General features: G+C 42.6%; 2 protein-coding genes across 8 annotated transcripts in view; both read right to left on the reverse strand.

The window, feature by feature from the left end:
- Positions 1-10,876, reverse strand: part of si:dkey-191g9.5 (rap1 GTPase-GDP dissociation stimulator 1) — a 34,395-nt gene extending 23,519 nt beyond the window's left edge. For 2 of the 7 annotated variants that reach the window (XM_035944734.2, XM_035944732.2), the window contains exon 1: positions 10,568-10,872. In XM_035944734.2, the coding sequence (XP_035800627.1) occupies positions 10,568-10,580 (13 nt within the window). In that variant the 5' untranslated portion in view covers positions 10,581-10,872. Of the gene's footprint in view, positions 1-3,315; positions 4,021-4,064; positions 4,174-10,567 lie in introns of those variants that run through there. The other 5 variants (XM_055018310.1, XM_055018308.1, XM_055018309.1 and 2 more) reach the window with 5 other exon arrangements.
- A 949-nt stretch (positions 10,877-11,825) lies between these two features.
- Positions 11,826-20,372, reverse strand: LOC118469776 (uncharacterized). The gene is made up of 3 exons (XM_055018315.1): positions 17,004-20,372; positions 16,860-16,930; positions 11,826-16,776 (listed from the first exon to the last, which is right to left on the reverse strand). The coding sequence occupies exon 3, from the start codon at positions 13,122-13,124 to the stop codon at positions 12,129-12,131; it is 996 nt and encodes a 331-aa protein (XP_054874290.1). The 5' UTR covers positions 13,125-16,776; positions 16,860-16,930; positions 17,004-20,372; the 3' UTR covers positions 11,826-12,128.
- Between the last annotated feature and the right edge of the window lie 1,631 nt (positions 20,373-22,003).

Consider the following 22,003-nt stretch of genomic DNA (forward strand, 5'->3'; position numbering starts at 1 on the left):
CTGCGTTGATGGAGGATCGCCGTGAATTTTCTAGAGAGTTGGTGAGAGATATCTTAGACCTTGCAGAGCATGTGGAAGAAGGACCTGCTGACCCCGAGCATGTAGCGTGTAAAGCAGAGGAATTTATTGAAGTTGCTGAAGTTATTTCCGCACTTTCCGACCAAGATGTTGACTGTAGAGTGACTGCAAATTTAGAGGAAGTGCTCCGCCGCTTTTCTGGTACCAGGGCGCAACAGGAGCACACACAGGGACCAGGGCGTTTGGCGTTTGACATACTGAGGGAAGTTCTGGAACATCACGTTCTTTGTGGATTACCAGCCTGTCAAATTGCAGTGATGCTCGGAGTGTCAAGGGCTTTTCCTTTAGGACCTACTCGGCGCGGCACGGCTCGGCTCGTCTTTGTTTAGCCCTGATTCCACAAGCATCTACTCGGAGCGGTACGGCTCGGCTTGTCTTTGTTTGTGAGCTTTTCCATCAGGACTAGTGCCTGGTACCAGGCACTGTTTTCAGCACCTTCTTGGCTGAGGTTCCCAGCGAGCTGAGATGAGCCGATAATGTGACGTCTACATACTGCAGGCCACTGATTGGACAGGGAATGACGACACACAGAGCGACTCAGGCACGAAAACAAAACCCTGCATTGAAAAACTGTAAACAGCGACGGTGTGCATTGCTCTTCATGGAACTCTCTGTTCTTCAAAATTTTATTATGACACCCAGACCTGTACTGTGGGTGAATGAAGAGGTCGAGACTTTTCTGTCTTTGGTGGCAGACCAAAGAATACAGAGGGAGCTGGACGGAGAAATTTATCAGGAGGTCTCAGAGCGGATGGCCGCCCACATATACAGTAGATTGTATATAAATAGGACAGAAGCAGTGTGGGGAGAAGCTGAAAAAGCTCAAAAGTGACTATCGGTCCACCAAGGACCACAATGGCCAGCGTGGGTCAACCACGGTGTTTTTAGTGTACTTAGGGTGAGTGTTTATTTCTGTTTAAGAATCCCTTTCCACGTGCGAAGCCTACTCCACCTCCGTCATGGAGCCCCCAGCTCCCCTGCCTCCTCTCCAGCATCAGCTTCGAAGTACCAGCTCGGACACCGACCCTGTCAACATCAACCTCCAGCACGTCACAGCAACGTCTTATCACCAGTAAGACGCGGTAAACAGAGACCATGGTTGATTTTCGCATTATTGTTATTATTATTGCAGGTGTACATGCCTTCAAGCATGATCAGAACAGCAAGTCCAATGACCAATAATTCAGGCAGGTGTAAATGCAAACTGTGCAGCATGCCAGCTCAGGAACGCCTGATGAAAGCTACATGTAGCTACAGTGACACATAAACAGAACACGTGCAGCTGCATTTTTTTTCCGTTGACTTAACAAGTAAGTCACTAATTAATTTACGTTCTGGTGCAGTGTAGTATTCCAACCATTCTTCTTATAGTCACTAGGTAACTGAAACTGAATGGCTGGATGAAAGTATACATAGAAATAAGAAAACACAGCTGTTCTTAGCAACTCCAAAATGTGCGCAAGACGAAACGAAGTTCACACCACGTTGTTTTAGTTGTGGTGAAGGAGGTACTGTTTGTGCTTCAGTTAAAGAGTACCAAAAATTTATTAAAGTAACAGTATCAAAGACATGATCATGATTGAAAATCAGTGGACGGATGGCTAAACACATCACATCACAGCTGTGGAGTCCTTCAAGCTCCTGGGGACTACAATCTCTCAGGACCTGCAGTTGGAGACGAACATCCACTTCATCCTGAAAAAGGCTCAGCAGAAGATGTATTTCCTATGACAGATCAGCCACACAGCAGGACAGAAACAGACTACAGCGTGTAGTACAGACTGCAGAAAACATCATCAGAGACCCCACTCACCCTGGACATAAACTGTTCTCCCCCCTCCCCTCTGGCAGGCACTACAGATCCCTGTACACAGAAATCACCAGACACAAAAACAGTTTCTTCCCTACTGCCATCACTGTAATAAACAGCTGAGCCATTCCTACACACCTGTACAATAGTCAGTATTCCAATGGACATGTACAGGTTTTTTTTTTCACCATGAACAGCATTCTCTGCTTTTTGCACTACTGTTGTTGTGTACATACTTGGCCATTAAAGCTGATTCTGATCACTTTTCTGTCTTTGGTCTAGGCAAGAGAAAAAAGGGGCCACAGAAAATTGGACCTTCCAAGCGTACTTGTGGAGATGCAGGCTGAGGAGGAGCGGAGTCATTCCCAGCATGATGAGAACATCCAGTTGCTCCTCAGCGAGGCAAGAGAGAATGAAGCGGCCTTGCAGCGGAGGAGATGGCCCAGAATACTGCCTTCAACCAGTCATTCCTGGGTGTGCTGAGGCAGGTAGTGGGCAGCCGGCGAGTGTGAGCAAGTCCACCTCCAAAAGACTTGAGATTTACAGGTGCTGGTCATATAATTAGAATATCATGAAAAAGCTCGTCTTTTGGACAACTGTTAGGTCAGCAGTCTTCCCCCATGATTGTGTAGCCTACAGAACTAGACTGAGAGACCATTTAAAGACCTTTGCAGATGTTTTGAGTTTATTAGCAGATTAGAGGTGTCTTCAATATTCAACCATTCCAAATATAGGATTTTCATTTGTATTCAGGTATGATCAAAATTAAGAGAAATAAACAATTGAAATATATCAGTCTCTGTGTAATGAATGAGTATAATATACAAGTTTCACTTTTTGAATGGAATTACTGAATTACTTTTTCATGATATTCTAATTATATGACCAGCACCTGTAGTTGTATATAGTTTTACTTTTAGCCCTCCACTGTAGGACAGGCCCACCACAGTTTGTACTTTGCACATTGTAAATAGTTTTGATTTTGCTGCTGACTAATAAACTATTTTGTGACTTGTGTGACTGCATCGTAACTTTTCATTTTGTCTGTTAAGACACTGGTAGGAAAAGAGTCAACAGTCTGAACCAAACAATTCTGTATTCCCTAATAATGTATCTGTGTTTAATGGGATTTAACATGTTTTAACACAAACTACTTCATGGTTCATAATTCCGTTGACTGAATTACACCAAAGCAATACTGATTTATCAAACTGAAATATTCTTAGAACAGCTGTTTTAATGTTTTGGCGTTCAAGTTCTCATTTAATCTTGCTAACCTTCACAAATAAAACAATAGCATAGACACATCTGCAAAAGGTACGAAAGTTTATTGTCAGAATTGCATTCAAGAAAACAATAGCGGTCCGGGGACCGAAAAACAGAAGTATAACAAGAAGAATAACCTTTAACCTCTGCATGACACGTACTGCATCAGTGCATCCTGTACATCTCTGCCCTCCTCCTTTACACCTTGTGCCACTGCAGGCTCATGTGCTGCTGCTTCAGGTAAATCCTATGAAGGCTCATAAGAGCCATCTGAAACACATACACAGCATACATATTTTAATACCTAATAGCATTAAACTGCAGCCATTACAGGGTCGTTCACAGGACTGATACACGATAGCTAGCAAACTAGCATTAGCTTACCCTCATATGTCGTCTAGTTCATATCCTCGTCTTCGACTTGATACTGCTGCATCGCCTCCCAAACTCTGTGTGTCTCCTGAGTGTTTCGACTCGCCGCTCTCAGCTTTCTCCAACTTCTATTACTTTGAATCTGACAGAAAGCCACAGACCGAGCAGCAGGTGTATCATTGCCGCCATGTCCATTGTTGTGTTGCGTTTGTGTCGCACACAAGTGACGGTAAGGGACTTTCGGACCGCCGTGCTATGACGACTCCACCCACGATGAGGTGGTACAGTGTAATGGAAAAACAACTAAACCGAGACCAGTACAGTAGTGGCGAGCCGTACCGCGCCGAGTAGGTGCAAAAGGAAATGCTAAAGGGAATTTTGTCTTGCACGGCGCTGTATCTACATTTGGGGTAGAGGACCGAGTCCTTAGCGGTTGCCAATAAAGTTTTGTTTAATAGGGTATCCAAACCAACGTAGAGGTGAATAGCGCCACCCAGTGTATCTGAATGTGTTCACAAGCTCTGCATCAATCCATTACCTGGAATCGATTTGCCTTGACTTGATGTGCAGGGTAACCAATCAGGTGTTAGGATCCGCCCACCGACTTTGACGGGCGAGGTTGACAGATAAAATAAATTCATGATCCACTGCAACACAAGGACCATAAAATAATTAATAAATTAGTGAAATAATAATATGTTTTTTTAACCTAAAATGAATAGGTATTTTAATGAATTAATGACATATTTCATACCACATTTATGTATTTAATTCCAATTTTAATTAATTAGTGACATATTTAATTCCAATTTTAATTAATTAATTAATGCCATATTTAATTAATTATTTAATGATGTATTTATTTTTTTAATTTTGCCACTTTTAGTCCTCCACATAAAGGCCTTTATGAGGGTAAAATTATTGCCAATGGTAGCAAGCAAAAGAGAGAACAATCAAAAAAGATTCTAACTTTGGAGACTGAGCTTAAAGAACTGGAGAAGAGGTTATCAGCACATTATGCAGATACAATATTGAAGCAAATTTGTGATCGAAAGCTACAGGTAAATGAAATATACAATAAAAAAGTTGAATATGCCCTATTTAGACTAAATAGCAATTTCTATGAGAGTGGAGAAAAAGCAGGGAAACTTTTAGCCAGGCAGCTTTAAAAAAAAAAAGAAGAAGAAGCTCACTATACTATACCTGCCATTAAAGATGAGACAGGTGTACTGAAAACTAGCACTGGTGATATAATAAAGTCTTTTTAACATTTTATAAGAAACAAGCAAGTGAGTTTGATTAACATTGATTGCAAAATACTGACTAAAGTTCTTGCCCTCAGGATGGAAAAAATATTACCATGTTTGATTCACTCTGACCAAGTAGGCTTTGAGAAGGGAAGAACATCATCCGATAATGTAAGAAGGCTTCTGCACCTCATGTGGCAGAACAAAAATAATAGTGTGCCATTTGCTGCTTTATCATTGGATGCCCATAAGCCTTTGATAGAGTAGAATGGAGCTTCCTCCAATACACTCTTAAAGCATTTGGATTTGGTGAAGGTCTAATTAAATGGGTGAGTGTTATCTACTCTGATCCCATAGCAGCAGTTTTAACAAATGGACTGGTCTCACCATTGTTTAGTTTGAAGTGCGGGACAAAACAGGGGGATCCTCTGAGCCCTCTGTTGTTCATTCTATTCCTAGAGTCTTTAGCAGCTGCAATTAGAACAAATAGGGGTATTGGGGGAGTTATACATGGTCCTGAAGAGAACAAGATGTTTTTGTCTGCTGATGATATTTTGTTTCTTCTTAGAGTTACATCCTCTTCAGTTCTGAAGGTTCTATCTACTATTGATAATTTTTCAAAATTATCAGGATACAAAATAAACTGGCAAAAGTCAGAAGTTATGCCTGTATCAAAGGGGTGTTTACAACCTCTTCTTTCTCCATTCCAGTTTCGGTGGGTTCCTGATGGAATGGAATATTTAGGAATTAGGTTATGCTCGGGGTTGAATAACGTCATCTCAATAAATATACAGCCATTACTACAGAAATTGAAAACAAATTTGGATAAGTGGAAATTATTGAATCTTTCTCTATGGGGAAAAATTAACACTATTAAAATGCTTGTTGTTCCAGAGTTTAATTATATATCAATGATGATTCCAATAATAATAGACAATACATTTCTGAAACAATATAATGGCCTAATCAAAGAATTTCATTGGAACGGTAAGAAAGCAAGAATTGGACTAAGAAAACTCACAGCTTTGAGTGATTACAGAGGTCTCGCTCTTCCAGACATGGAATTATATAATCTTGCATTTGAAATGAAAAAATTATCTAGACATTGGAAAGATGAGGCCGCAAATGTTAGGTGGATGAAGATTGAAAGGAAAATAGCAGCTCTGTTTAATATTATCCAATTGCTCTCGCAAAAGTCTACAAATTCATTACAACAGAACTCACTCTTACAACATTCACAGTGGGCATGGGCACAAGCTTATAAGAGATTAGGAATTTCTCCCTATAAACAGATTTATTCTTCTGTGTGGAATAATCCATTAGTGCGCATTGGAAAATCTTCCTTTTTGTGGTGGAAGTGGCTTGAACAAGGGGTGCAAAAAATAGAACATTTATATCGAGATGATAATTTTATGACATTTAATATGTTAAAAGAAATGTTTAACTTGACTGACAAAGGGGCTTTCTGGAAATATTTACAGATTAGGAGTAGTGTGGGTTCAGTTTTTAGTGTAAATCAGATACAAAGGGATAATACATTGCAGGATTGGATGGATATACCAAGTCATCTTCAGTCAGCATCAGTGTTTTACAAGAAGAGGTAGCTTTTGTCTTATCAAGGTACTGTATCTGTATGTGATGGTCTAAGATTGAGCTGGCAAAGGGATCTGCAATCTGAGATTAATGAAGAGACTTGGAAGAATCTTATTTCAAAAATAGGGTGGGCAACCAGAGATGCGAGAAGCAAATTTGTCCAATGTAAAACTGTACATAGATATTATTTTACACCTTCAAGGTTATTTAAAATGGGCTTGTTACAAACTGATACTTGCTGGAAATGTGGAACAGAAACTGGTACATATCTCCATTGTTTCTGGGAATGTCCTTTAGTTTTTCCATTTTGGACTGAAGCTATCAAAAATTTGGAAAATGGATAGGCTTGTCTATCCCAATTGTGCCTCAGTTGTACTTGCTGGGAGACACATCTCTCATGCCCCCCGAGTGTACGAAAGAAAAGTCTAGCTTGGTGGTCGCTGCATTTGTAGTGGCTGCCAGACTAATCCTATGGATTTGGAAGAGCCCTCATAGACCCAGAATTGAGCAATGGGTGAAATTGATGACTGAGTCCGCTGCTTACGAGACATTCATTTCTCCATTATCCATTATCTATACACCGCTTAATCCTCATTAGGGTCGCGGGGGGGGCTGGAGCCTATCCCAGCTGACTCAGGCGAAGGCAGGGGACACCCTAGACAGGTCGCCAGTCTGTCGCAGGGCTACATACAGAGACAAACAATCACTCTCACATTCACACCTACGGGCAATTTAGAATGATCAATTAACCTCAGCATATTTTTGGACTGTGGGAGGAAGCCGGAGTACCCGGAGAAAACCCACGCATGCACAGGGAGAACATGCAAACTTCATGCAGAAAGATCCCGGGAAAGCCGGGACGCGAACCAGGGATCTTCTCGCTGCAAGGCGAAAGTGCTAACCACTATACCACTGTGCAGCCCCAACATTCATTTCTAAATTTCATAATGTCCAGGATAAAACCAACAAAACAAAGATATATTTTATCTCATTTATTAGAAAACAAGACTCTGCCGTCATTAGAACATCTTGATTGTGCCACATTCTGTTATTGTGTTGTTGGGTTTTTTTGATGTATTTTATTATTATTATTATTATTATTATTATTATTATTATTATTATTATTATTATTATTATTATTATTATTATTATTATTTGTACATGTCTTGGCTTTTGTTTTGTTAACTGAAAAGGAAAAGTCAATAAAAATTTAAATGACAAAAAAAATCCAAATCCATGGATCCAGATTATAAGCCACATCACAGCCAAAATTTTATAATTTGGTCCTTGTATCATTTCTGACCTTCCCTGAAAATTCCATCCAAATCTGTTATTCCGTTTTGAGTAATGTTTTTGACAGACAGAACAGGGGTCCGTTTCACGAAGCAGGTTCAACAAACTCTGAGTGTAACCCTGTAACCCTGAGTTGATCTACTCTGAGACAGAAAACTCTGAGTTTCCCTCATTTCAGGGTTAACAAACTCAGAGTTTTCACTAAACCTGCTTCGTGAAACGGACCCTAGACGGACAGACAAACCAACGCCAATCGTCACATAACTCCATTGAGGCTTCGCCTCCTTGGCAGCATAATAAAGCAACCACTGGGAAAAATACCATTGTGAAACAAAAGCAGAATGTGGAAATTATTACGTTTTTAAATTTATCGTTTTTTTTTTAATCTATATATGTAGTTCCTTCAGGGTTATGGTGGAATTTTTTTTAGCACTGCACCCCTTAACATTAAGCTTTAGGTTCCCTCACAATTCCAGTAAATTACTTTGTGATACTTTTGCATTACTTCAGAATAGGTTTTGCATTCCCTCTGAGTGCAGAGAGTCCAGCAAAGAGTTTAGACAGTTCAGGGAAACACTCTGCAGATCCCAGAGATATAGTATTTTGTGTGTTGCATTGATTGCTTACTACTCATTTTATGAATCTGTTCGGCTGTACTAGTGGAACCTGCAGTATTGCTATGACAAATGAGGTCTGTATTGAACAGTTCTTCTACCTCACATTTCATGACCAACATTCATTTTTATTATATGTAGCAGTACCCTCCATGTCACAAGGCAGGAAAGTAAAACCCGATATTTACTGATTCATTCAGTCTATGTGGATTCTACCAAGAAGCCTGTAGTTGCAGACGATGTTGTGAGCATTTCTACTTGTGCTGGTGTCTGTATCGCCCTGCAATTTCAGTGCCAAAACGCTAGTGGGTGTTGAGGTTTCTGGCATTTGTGCTGAGTTTGTTTTTGTACTTAAAACAAAGGCAGCAAAAATGGTGTAGATCATGTTGGAGTTGGAGTTATTAAATATTGGACAACAATTACTTTTAATAAAATACAGTAAGAGCAACAGAGAAAAGAGGGATGTCAGAACTTTTTGAGCCAGAAGCATCATATTTGTAAAAATCAATATGCAGTGTAAATGCGTCATACTACAGGAAATCTTTCCCAGCAGTGCAATCACTGTTGTGGTTTGCATTGCCACAACCTGTAGTTACATTAATGGGGTGATGTTTATTAGGATTCAACCCAGAAGCATTGTTCAAGCTTAAGGGTGCGAAGGTTGCAGTGGTAGATAGGCATGAAACAGTTGTCTTACGGTAGTTTGTCTCTGTCAGAGACCTATAGTTATATAGCTGTCTTTTTTTTTTTATTAACGAGACTGTCTTCCCATAGTGCTTAGTTTGCAAACCGATTGTTCAAACAGTTATTATGTGCCATAACCTGAATCTTACTTTGACCCTAACTAGATCCTTTGTGCCATGGATAGAAAGAAAAAGCAAGAATAATGTTTTTTTGTAGAATTGCACAACATCAATGTTGTTGTTTAGTGATTTGGTTGAATAACATCATGACAGTTTGCTTTTACTCAATTACAGCCATTTATCCTCAGGCATCTTTAATATTTCTTCTATTGCTGGCATGAAATACAAATCAGACGCAAGCTTTAAACACACACAGTATAGGGAATCACAAACAAGCCAACACAGGAAGGATAGACCTGAGGATGGTAATCACCTCAGCTAATCCCTTGAAAGTCGAATAGAAATAGCCTGAGTGGAGGGGGCTATCAGGCTGATTCAGAGCCTGTTATGTCAGGATCTAACCCCCATGTCCTTCCGTGAGTGTCTGACCATGCGCATTTGTGTATGTGTGTGAGAGCTGGCAAACAACTTCCCAATCAGTCCCACAGTGTTTTGCTAAGGAGTCCTCGGGTGCTGATTACAGCTACTTTAAGTGCATTGCATCTTTTCACATATACGAACATTAGGGTATTAGTACTAACTTCATAGGCGGGGGTAGACATCATACCAGGAACAACTGTATTGGATTAGACCATACATATACTGTATGGTCTAATCCAATACAGTAGTCCAGCAATAAATCCGATCTCTGTGATGCTTATTATGTTCAGTGTTGCTAAGACTGTGGCAGAGAGCTGTTGATTCACTCTATATGATCATTTTTAAAACTGTAAACTTATGATGCTGTTTATGTATTTTTAGGGGCCATCTCAGGACAGACTGCAAACTTTCTTAAATTTTTATGTGTGAGGCAATGGTTCACGGCATGTATTTGTCCCTTTACAAATAAGCATTTATAAAATGCTGCCCATGTGGTTCATGCAGCAGAGCAGCAGTGGGGAAGACAGAAGCCACCAACAGTCAACCGCAGACAGCAGCCGCACTAGCTTCAGATTAGGCTGGGATGCTGGGGGTGGTTTGCTTTACCCTATAATGCATGACAGTCATTGGCTAATGGATATTAGCCAGTGATTTCTGTCCCTTACATTCCTAAATACAGTGCACCGTTACTGCCCAGTGGCACAAACAGCTCCGTGTTCTTCGGATTGTCTGGCCTTAGTGTAGAACTGGGGAGTGCTGCTTCTTTATAATTTGCACCAAAATAGCTGAAATATTAAAAATTTTATACAAAAATCCATCTATCCATCTATCCATCCATCCATCCATCCATCCATCCATCCATACATACATACATACATACATACATACATACATACATACATACATACATACATACATACATACATACATACATACATACATACATACATACATACATACATACATACATACATACATACATACATACATACATACATACATACATACACACATACACACAGACACTCACAAAAACACAAACAAGAGAATGTCAGATATGGAGCTACTCACCGGTATCTGTCATGGCTGTTGATCAGCAGGTTCTCTGCTAGCTGGCTCAATGTCTCTTGCTTTCTAGCAGAGTGTGTGTGTGCGTGTGTGTGTGTGCGTGTGTGTTCGTGTGTGTATGTGTCTGTGGAAGTATGGCTAGAAAGACCCTCCCTTCTTAAAGTCAGATGAACCCCGATTCCCCAAATCCGTCTCTCACTTGGTCTGTCTGTTTCTCTCTTCCTCGCTCCAGCTCCCTTAATCCCATTACTGAACTATTTCTCTTCCTCTGGCTCTCTCTTCTGCTGTGCATCTCTGTCTCTCTCACCCCCACCATTTCCAACCTCACTGCGCTTGCGTTTTCTCGCCCTGCTCATTCGCTCTCTGTTCCCACCTTGGTTTTTTCACTCTCTTTCTCAGTTCACACATCCATAAAATCTTTGTTTGGAAAAGAGCTTATGTCAAAGCATCTATAAGAATGCAGTAACCAGCAACTTAAAATAAATACATGTTTTAAAAATAGACATGATTATTCACAATGCCAAGGCTGTAGCAAACTTCCCTTATTGTGTTCAAGATTTTTTTTAACTCCTGTAAAAAAAATGAAGCCGTTATTTCAGAGACATTGAGTGAAAAAACACTTTGCTAGAAAAGACAGTGTCTGACAATAGCAACAAAAACAATTCATATATATCTGAAGCAATTGTGAGGGAATATAGGACAGTGAACTAAGTCTGTAAAGTATGTTTATATGTAGGTTACTGTATATATACTGCACAGTAAATTTTGCAGTGTTAAATTAACACTTAGAGTTAAATTTAACACTGATTCCGAGTCTATTTGGTCCCTAACCTGAAGTAGTGTTAAATCTGTAGTGTTAAAATTTTAGTGTTAAATTAACACTAGAGTACAGACGAGAGTGTAAATTTTACTCTGAGTAGTGTAAATATTACTCTGAGTAGTGTTGATAGTTTACTCTTCTGTGGTGATAAATCAACTCTGACTGAGTTGCTCATTAACACTGCCTTGGTGGTCAAGTAACTCTGATAAGGTTTGATTTTACACTCTACTGTGCTGATTGTTTACTCCCTTGCAGTGAAAAAAAACCTGATAGAGTAAATACTAAAATCTGTTAACATTGCAGTGTTGATACTACTTCTGAAAATAACTCTTGGTGGTGTTGATTTTACACTTTACCCTTTCACAGAGTCAAATTAACTCTAACCAAATTTGTCTTGTAAATAGCTAAATAGTGAGTACAAAACACATTACCACAATATCATACATTTAACAACTTTTATTTTCCTGTCAGGCCAAAATATCATCAGGTAGAAAATATAAAAACGCTGACCTTAGGTCTGCATAAAATGGCAGTATGGGACAACATATAATGATGAACCCAATGTTCCATACACCATTTGAACATCAAATGGTTTGAAGTAAGGCAGCTCATTTATGTCCAACACCTTTACAACTTTGTCTGGATGCAGCCTAATCTTAAAGGCATGGTAATGCTCATCAAAACACAGGGTTTCCATCAGTTTTCCACAGAGCAATACAATATCATTTTTCACAACAATAGTCTTTATCTTACAAAACACAGGCATATATCAAATGCCACCTCAGTACAGACAATGAAGTCACAGTGGTACTCTGTACCCTGATGTTTTATCCACTTGGCAGAATACACACTGGCTGTTGACAATACAGCTCCAAATTTGGAAGCAACGTCTGGACGTTCTTGGAGCTCATCAAGCATCAGTGTCTTTCCTGAACCTAAAGTTAATCTCTCCTTGCTATTGGTCTCCTGATACATTGCCATACAACTCTGGTGCTTTTTGGCTAATGTTAGCGTAATGTTTTTAAAGCATTTCAGTTGTTTCTTGAAGAAATTATGTTTAGCTTCATAACGCATGCACCACATGTGCAGAACCGGACCAATTTTCCTTATACAATGAAGGTAATGAATCATGAACTGATGCTTTGGTAAGAGGTTGATTGCAGGAAATAACTGCTTGAAGAGCCAATGATGATCAATGATGAAATGTTTGAGGTAAATGGTCACACCCTCTGACAGGACAGGTGAAAAAACAATGTTGACAATCTGTAGAAGCAAAAGTAAAAGATGCCAGTACTTATCATCTGACTGGAATAAATCTCCAAATATTAAAGGCATGTTGCACAGTAAGCACCAAGACTGCATGGCATTCAGGCCCAAATCATTACTTCCATCAAACAACTTTACTCTCGGTGGACGGTTTCGTTGCTGATTGTACCCATAGTCAAATGCATGTATTCTACCAGCTAGCTGTTCATCACTGAGGAAGTTATCATTAACGTACTGCAGAACACGTTTCATCTCAAACTGAGCAACCCCCTCTAAAATATCATGCATTACATCTACAGAATAATTGGTTGCTGTGTTGAAATACTGAAGAGAGTTCAACAGACAAAAGCGTTTCGCACCATATGCATGAGGTAGCGTAGGATCTGTTTGTATAGTTTGACAGTGCGTTGCGTGCATCTCCATAGTTCTTAATACAATCCTAGGATCATCTTCACAGAACAGTTTGAAATCCATCTTTCTCAATGTGGCAAGGCTACGAGGGTTAGATGTATGTTTGCTATCTATCACGTGTCCGACAACGCCACCTGGGGGAGTTTCACCCCCAGGAGATCTATTTAGGGAGGACCGTTGTCAAGCAACGGGATGTCATGTGAAAGGAGGTCAGTACAACCCAAGTCGCCATCATATGCAGAGAAGACAGAGCTGTATTTCTGCAGCAGAGACCGCACCTCGGCTTGATCCTGTTCTGCCAAGGCAGACAGGTCTACGGGTTCTACTCCACTCTGCGCAGGATTGCCAGTCACTTGGGAGGATACTGCGGCTACGGCAGACCTCACCTCAGTGACTCCAGTAGGTAGACTCACCACCTGGGCATAACTGAGGGCACCCAGGCTGGTACGTGGGTAGAGCAGGACTTCAGTTGCCCCTACACTGACCACCGGGATGTAGACCGTACCACGGGCAGACCGGACCAGACAGGGAGAAGCAAGCAGCCCGGCTGGCAACCCTGATTGAGGGGGCTCAAAGAGCACCTCCTGGCCAGAATATTGCTCGGGACAGGTGCTCGCGACGAACTGCATGACACCGCCAGGTATTCGCACTGCCCGCGGGCCTCGAACCCTGGCAGTACCAAAAAGATCTTTTGGGTGCTGAATGGTGGACTGGTGATATTGTTGCAGGGCCTCAATAACTGACTCAGGAGCCTGAGTCACCACAGGCAAGCTGAAAAGGGCAGCCCCATGTGCCCCAAAAAGGTCACGATAACATCCGACGGATGACATTCATCCCCAAGATTCCAGAGACCGAAGATGACACACCTGGAGGGTCTCGCACCACCAGTATGCCACAACCAGGAAACACTTTACCACACAATGCCACGTCCAACTCAAGATAGCCGATGTAGGGGATTGCTAATCCATTAGCGGCCCGAAGTTGCAGCCAATGGCAAGACTGGAGGCGATCGGCACCCCAAGGTGCAAAATGCTGCAAAAAGAAGCTCTCTGTGATGGTGGACACCATGGACCCAGTGTCCACTAAGCATGGGACCATGACACCGCCCATGGAGAGATTAATGTGAGGGCAAGATGACATTAATTTACCTACGGTCCCCTCCCTTGAGCCCATCAACACCCCATCTGAGCTGTGGCTCAGCAACTCAGTGGGCTTCAGTTTTCCGGCTGGCGGGAAGCAGAAGGGGGCCTGACCACATTGGCGGTCAGACCAAGGGCCGAAGTAGCACGAGCACGAGGAGGAGCCCGTTCTCCATCACATTCCCTGGCAAAATGACCTGGTTGCTGACACCTTCGACAGATTACAGGACCAGGGCGACTAGGGCGGGGCTGCAAGGATGAGGCCTGCAAAGCTGCCACCGTCTGAGTGAGCTGGTTGAGTTGTTCCTGTTGACGTTTCAGGAGTTCCTTCAACTCACCCAGTTCAGAGCCCTGTGACATGGACAGAGGCAGTGAATGGGGATTGCTCTGTACCCCGTACTGTAGACCATACCTGGCTGGGAGAGAACGGCTACGCTCTCTAGCGTCCCCTTGGAAGCCCCTCTCTCTCCCAACGAATTGCTTCAGCACGCACTTCCAGCAAAGTAGACTGAGGCCGATGACGGACCAACTGCTTCAGTTCCCGACGAAGAGCACAGTCAAGAACATGTTCCACAAACTGGTCACGCAGTAGAACTGCCACATTCAGAAGGCCGTCAGGTGCACACCGCTTCACCTGATCCATGAGGGCCATCAGCGCCAAAGAAAACTCCTGTAAGGTCTCTCCTTCCTGCTTCATCCGAGAGAAGAAGGCTTGTTGCAAGGTTACGTATGACTGAGTGTCACCATACAAGTCGTTCAGGATAGCAAGGATCTGAGCAGGATCTGCTTGCTCGGCACTGGTACGATACTTAATCTCCTTTCTAGCTTCCCCCTCTAGATGATCAAACATAAAGAGGGCCTGATCGACAGCTGACAAGCGACGGGCACGCATACAAGCCTGGACTTCCTCTGCCCATTCAGTTATACTGATGCCAGTTTTACCGTTAAACATGGGATATCTACGGTCTCTTGGTACCACTACCAGCCGCTCTGTTACTGTAGCGCTGGTATCTGCTAATGCAGCAGTACTCACTGGAGCAGAAGGGGCTGAGGTGGCAGCACTTGGGCCGGCCTGCAAGGCCTCCCTCTCCTGACGAAGCCGTTCATTATCTGCCTTCAGCTGCATAACAAGGTCTCTGAGCTGTTGCATTTCCTCCTCCATTGCACCAGAGGGCGAGCTGCTCCAAAGCTTACCAGAAACAAATTTTAGAAGCCTGATGTTTAAAACTGACTAAATTTACACGCCAACTACTGCTGTTCTGTCTCTAAAACCATGCACACATAACAGGCAAGCTATCAACAGCAATTTAACAAATACAAAAAAAAAAACACAAAATAAGAAAAATGGAATACACATCTGTCTTCACAGTGTCATCCTGCCGACAACGCCAAGAATGTGGCAAGGCTACGAGGGTTAGATGTATGTTTGCTATCTATCACGTGTCCGACAACGCCACCTGGGGGAGTTTCACCCCCAGGAGATCTATTTAGGGGGGACCACCACTCCAATACAGACCACAAGAAAGGTCACACAGGTACGAAAGGCACCGGAGACTGACGCGATTCCACTTTAAGTATAGAAAAATGAAATTTATTAACAATATTTAAAAATGTACACTCTTTCTAAAACAGACCTTGTTGGCGATGCCAAGACATAACTTGGTAGTAAGTGGCACAGTATTAATCTAATCCTCAAGGGCCCCCCCTGACTTAATTAAGTGTGCCACCGAAACAGTCACCAGGCACAGGGCTGAGGGCTTACCAGGCAGCGATGACGAACTGGAGGGGAGAAGGGAAGGGTCCTAATGCACCACACCACACGTGAACAAAACAAAATCATTGACAAACACCCAAGTGCACTATTGTACAGGGAGTGAAGGGACCACCACCGCCGGGGGAAATCAGTCAGCCACCAGCCACCTGGCCCAACAGCTCCTGTCAAAGGAAAAGAGGCAAACTGTTAATCACGAAAAAAACGAGGCACACCTACATAGATCTCAAATAAACTGCCACACCACCACACTAGGCTGGGCCCACGAGGTCACCACCAAGGCCAATTACGCCAACATGCACCCCTTACTCCCTCGCCCAGTCAACCCAATAAACCAAAAAAAGGAAAACAAAATTTACAAACCCAAACAAAAAAAAGATAACTGAATAATTTAAATATGCAATCACAACAAATAAGTAAATAAACAAAACTAACTAATCAAGAATCCCAAGATCTATACTAACACTAACAATTCTAATACTAACAATTCTAATACAAAAAAAACTGCAACAACCCTAATAATAATAATAATAATAATAATAATAATACTCTCAATAACAGGCGTGCTGGGCAAGAGGCATACGCACACCAAGATCGTTGTTCTTTTTTTTTTTTTTTTTTTTTTTTTTTTTAAAACATCATACAACAACAACAATAAAACAGCTGCCGATGAGCAGAGAGCTTGCCGCGATGAACTGTAGACAGAACAGCAGTAGCCCGCTTCAGGAAGTAGAGCCGCCCGTCAATGTAGCCACAGCTTTTCAGGCAACAGGGGAGACAGCCGCAGAAAAATGCAGCTCAATCACTGCCAACAGCAACCAGAAACATAGTCATTTCATGTGCAGCCCAACAAACACGCATAAGAGCGATAGAAACGAGCCAGCCTACCTCAGGAATTCAATGCAGCGCGTGAATTATTACGCCCGGCTCCCAGCCTTCAGCCAGAATACGGCCCGACTCTGCTAAAAAGCAGAAAGCACATCAAACACCACTAATATAGCCCAGCGATGTAGCGACCACGTCGGCACATACCTGATGACAGGAGACAGCGAAAGCTCGACAGCCAGTGTCTCAAAACCACCACGCAAATCCCTGCTAAGCCATGCTACTAATGTAGCCCTCCGGCTCCAGGAACAGGAAAGAGGATGCCTGTACGCAGATATAACTGGGTGTGGCACCGCCCAGCAAGCAAGGTGCATTAGGCAGACTACTCCCAGCTGCGCAGACCGGATCTGATGCACACGATACGAGTGGAGGCGGACTGAGCCGTCCAACCACACCAAGAAGACAGAAACGTCAATATCGAGCCCCAAACGACTCCACAAAGTCAAACAGACTATGTAAACCAAGATTATCTCCAGTGACCTGAATTAGGGTACCCCGAATCCCATGTTCAAACATTGGAATTTCAAGTCCCTCCATCTCAAGTCTTTTCAGATCATTGACAAGTGGCTCCAGTATTGAATTAAAACCATAATGTTTGATGTCCTGTGCATGGAAAAGAGCACACAAATGAATATTAATTAAAGAGGAATTAAAAATTGGGGGGAAATTCCTTAATGTAAAATATATAGCACCTAATTTATGTACACCCTTTTTAGAGCCCAAAGGATTTGCAGTTTCAAAGTCGTCATAAAACAGCTGAATCTGCAAGGCATCTTTTTCAACAGAAAACAGGAGACTTTCTTTATAATAGGTGGCATCCCTTAAGTCTGCATACACTCCTTCATTTAGCATTAGTCTGGGCTTGAACATGTTTGCAATTTCTGGGTTTTGAACAATTGTCTTCAGTGTTTCCAAAATGGGAACATATGCAAACTTGTCAGTTACAATGACCTGGTCATATGTCCCAGTAGTTTTGTTTCTTCTGCTGTCAAATCTTGTGCCAAGCACCTTTTTAACAGGTTCAACATTTCCCCATTTCTCTGCAAAGTATTTTTTTCATTTAGTTTCTGAATTTAAGGGTGTGAATGGGTTTTCAAACTTTTGGAAGGTTTGGTCTAATTTGTCCTTACTGTCTGTGTCCTGTGCAGATAAACACTGCATAGCTGCATCTTTTGCCTGACTATGAATCTCAAAAAATACTTCCTCCATAGATGAGACAAAACTATTTATGTTATGGCCACAGCCTGAGGCTGTGGTCAGCTGCAGTACTCTCTCCTCCTCTGGTCCTGCTCTCTCCCTCTTTCACTTTCCCTCTTTCTGGCTCTTAGGTGTGCAGGTGTTGATTTCTGATTGGTAAATCATGTGTAGGTGGGATTCATACAATCAAGCTGCTCCTGCACCACTCTGCTTTGGATGTGGGACAGTGAACAACGACTAGTTAGTGCTTGTACAACTAAAGTCTTTGCCATCGTTGTTTTTTTAGCTTTTAGTAATTCTGTTCTCTCTGTTTAGTTTGATTCCTGCCTGCTTCTACTCCCGGACTTTCGATCTGATCACCTCCTCCATCGTCTTCCATCTGGACACACTCAGTGAATACATCTGCATCAGCCGAACCTATGGAAGAGCTTCACGCCGCCACCTGTGACACCTTTCCACCGTGACGGACAAAGGTTTGGAGAAAGCCAGGAATCCCACACTCCTGTTGCAGCTGCCCACCCGCTGCTACTACATCTGTTGGAAGGGTTCTTTTACCTGGACTGGTTGAGCCTGGCTGTTTCCCTAACATGAACTCTGTTCCTCCGAAGCTACCAGTTAAGTCCCTGTTCTCGAGCATTACCAGACTTAGTTTAACCTGTGTTAGTATTTTCAGTAGTGCATGAATTGTATCCTGTAATATTCTCTGGTTAAATAATTACCTTGTTTTCTTTATTCTGGTTTTGGGTTAATGGGTTCAGGATTACTGTTAGTATGTATTCCAATTTCTATTTGTTTTAGGATCTCCTGCTTTGGTGTTACCAACCATGGGTTATCATTAGTCCTTAGTTGTTTATATTATTCTGCCCGTCCTCTAGAGGGATTACTCCTTGCCGTGTGTAGACAGCTCAGTACCCTTCTGGTTCTGTGTTCTAGTTTCCAGTTAAATTGTAGTTCCAGTTTTCTGTGTTGTAAATAAAAGCATCTAAACCCTCTTTTCGACCGGGGTGGAGCCCGTTCGGAGTTGGAGCCGGCGCCCGACTTGGCGCCGGTTTTTTGTGTTTCGACCACCGGAGCTGCGGCTCCGGGCTCCAAAAACTGGGGCCGTTTCGGGCACCAACTCGTTGCTGGGCCAGACTTGGCCAGAGTTGAGAGCCGAGCACGTCACGGGCAGAGGGCGGGGTGACATCTAAAAACATCTAAAAAGATAAACATAGATATGATCATCAACTTATTGTGCGTGTTTAACCGCTAAGTAATCAATGCAAGCGTAGTCGAAGCTAAGTAGCTAAGCTAACGCTAGCACGTTTACTGTTAAGTATCCAAAGCTCTTTGATAATTACCTTTCTTCTCAAACGTGATCGCGGGCATTGGAACGGCGACGCCGATGGGTAACCCCTAACAGAAGGTTTTGCTGTTCAGCGATGGTGAGACACACTAGCAAAGCCATGAACACCACTCCAATGAAGTCCTCCATTGTTGTTGTGTGGGTTTCCGTACGGCGTGAACGCTGTTGAACGGTTACGTACGCAGTACATACACACATTTTGTGGTGGCGCAATGACGCAGCTCCAACTTTGCTCCTTCTGAATGGAAACACAAACCCATTCTGGGGCGGCACGAGATTTGAACCAAAAAAGCACCGGCTCTCAACTTTGAACCAACCTAGCACCTGGTGCTCTTTGGTCGAAAGCCCCCATAAGAAATTTGACCCGAGTCTGTAATCTCTTTCCTGCACCTGAGCCTTTGCACCCACTGTAACAATTTACAGTAGACTGACCTAATCCAGCTGCCTTAAGTTGTGCAACAGCATTGGCACACATATCCAGACAACTCCTATTAGACTTTCTTGACTCAGATGTTGTGGCTGTCTCATCTACATTAACTGTCACTGCCTCATCTACCCTGTTTAAGTGAACATTGGTGTCCATCTGTTGTTCAGTACATTCAGTGTGTTTGGTGTTCAAATGCTTCCTAAAACCAGAAAAAGTACTAAACACACGGCCGCATCCAATTTGAATGCATTTAAGGCTTAGATTTTTTTTCCAAGCAGGTAACCTTGAACGAATCGTAAATATCGAACAAGCATGTTTGAACTAGTTAACTCAGCTTGACAAACAAAACACTTCATGATGGAAGACGAATGTCAAACACTACAGAGGCAACCTTGCCCTTACTTCCGCAACACGAGGACTCTCTTTGACTTTGCCGACATCAATGTTGTACACAGTGGTCTGGATGAACATGTACATGTTGTGGTGCATGGTGTTGTATGATGTTCCAAACACGTGTGCTTTAAACGGTTCATCAAAAGTACCAAGAGAAGAGGGTGACCTGCAAGGTATGGCATTCTTGTCGAGAATGAAGAACTGATGGATTGTGTTCTTCCTCGTTCCAACAGCCAAGAGATAGGGTTGAGTGCTGGTAGTAATGGCATCAAGATGCTCTTGGATGCTTGTTCCAGTCTATGGAGAAGAGATTTAAAAAAATTATATGGTTGATATTATAATAGAAGTGTTCACATGATAAATTAATGTAAAATATACATGATCAATTGAGGAAAAAATACAAACCTTCTTGAAGACAAGATACTTTTCAGCCCGGGACGCAGACATCTTTCCTGGCCTCTTCCGACCCAGAGCAGTAGATGGAATCAAGTGTAAGAGCAGTAAAATCGATGAGAGGTCACTGTCCCAACCTGTGACAACACAAGTTTGATAACATGCTTGAATTGTGGACCACCAATATCTTTTAGTACACTGCAATGTCAGCAGCATCTTTATAACAATATAGATAAAAGATGGTACTTTAAAACCACCACAACAAACTATTCTAAAAATCCTTATGGTTAAGCCAAATATTTTATTCAATATACGGTTCCAGTCAACATTTTGGATGCACTTCAACATGTAAATGAATATATGCTTACAAACATCTTACTAAAGTCAACATCCACTTCAGCACCATCCTCAGGAGGATCAGCTGCCAGAAGGAGGTCCTCAAGCTCACTGATAGAGGGAAGCTTTCTGCATTGTTGGATGATCTTTTTCTTGAATGTGGTTGGCCACTTCTCCAGAAACTCGTCCGATACATCCTCTCCAAACATCAGAACAAAATCCTGTTCAACCTGGAGAGGGATGTTTGGTGATAATTTCAGGATTACACAGTCAACCATAGAAGGTGCAATAGTTGTAAAATATTGATACAATTCCCATCTACTGAAGTGAAAACTATTAAAGTGTCATAACACTGTTAAAATGAGATAATTACCAAGCCTTTGATGTCTTTGAAACGTGGAAAATCAGATAGTATGTCGCTTGACTGCTGTGGGTCAAGGACCATGTTACACCGATGGACAAATGTCAGCTTCATCTTCTTCCTGACCGTGTCCTCATCAGCTGAATGTTTCATCAGTGAGATCGCTTCCTTGTGTAGCCGGATGGTTTCTCCCTCCTGGCCGCTGTATGGCACTGTGCCAATTCAATCACCACTGTGACAGCAGTGCAGCATCCGGCGCCGCTGTATATATACACAGGTGGGTGGCTTCACCTCAGTCTCATGCTTTCTGCTCTGAGCTTTCCTCGTGGAGGTGACTGCAGCCGGGCATGCTCGATCTGGCGTGGTAAATCGGGGCGCACGTAACATCGCTGGTACAGCGACGACTGTGACGCTGAGAGACGAGTCGCTCAGCGTGCCGTGGGTGCATCCGTGTTGGTGGCCATAACTGCCGCGGTTGTTGGTGAGTCTTCTCCGCCTGCTTGCTGTCACGCTGCGCCACGGCTAATTGGGCTGCAGTTAAGCGTGTGGAATGTTGGATGCCACCGCTTCCCTGGACTGGCTGCTGTTTCGGCTCTTTTCCTACGGCTGGTTCGGCTCTTTTCCTACAGCCGTTTCGGCTTTTGTCTTTTCCTACGGCTGTTTCGGTTCTTGTCTTTTTCTACGGCTGTTTCGGC

Source organism: Amphiprion ocellaris, chromosome 16, assembly GCF_022539595.1.
Source record: "Amphiprion ocellaris isolate individual 3 ecotype Okinawa chromosome 16, ASM2253959v1, whole genome shotgun sequence".
Classification (NCBI taxonomy): domain Eukaryota; kingdom Metazoa; phylum Chordata; class Actinopteri; family Pomacentridae; genus Amphiprion; species Amphiprion ocellaris.

Coding starts and splice junctions, on each gene's coding strand:
- LOC118469776 (XM_055018315.1), bottom strand. CDS start 13,124: ATGGATTTCAAACTGTTCTGTGAAGATGATCCTAGGATTGTATTAAGA.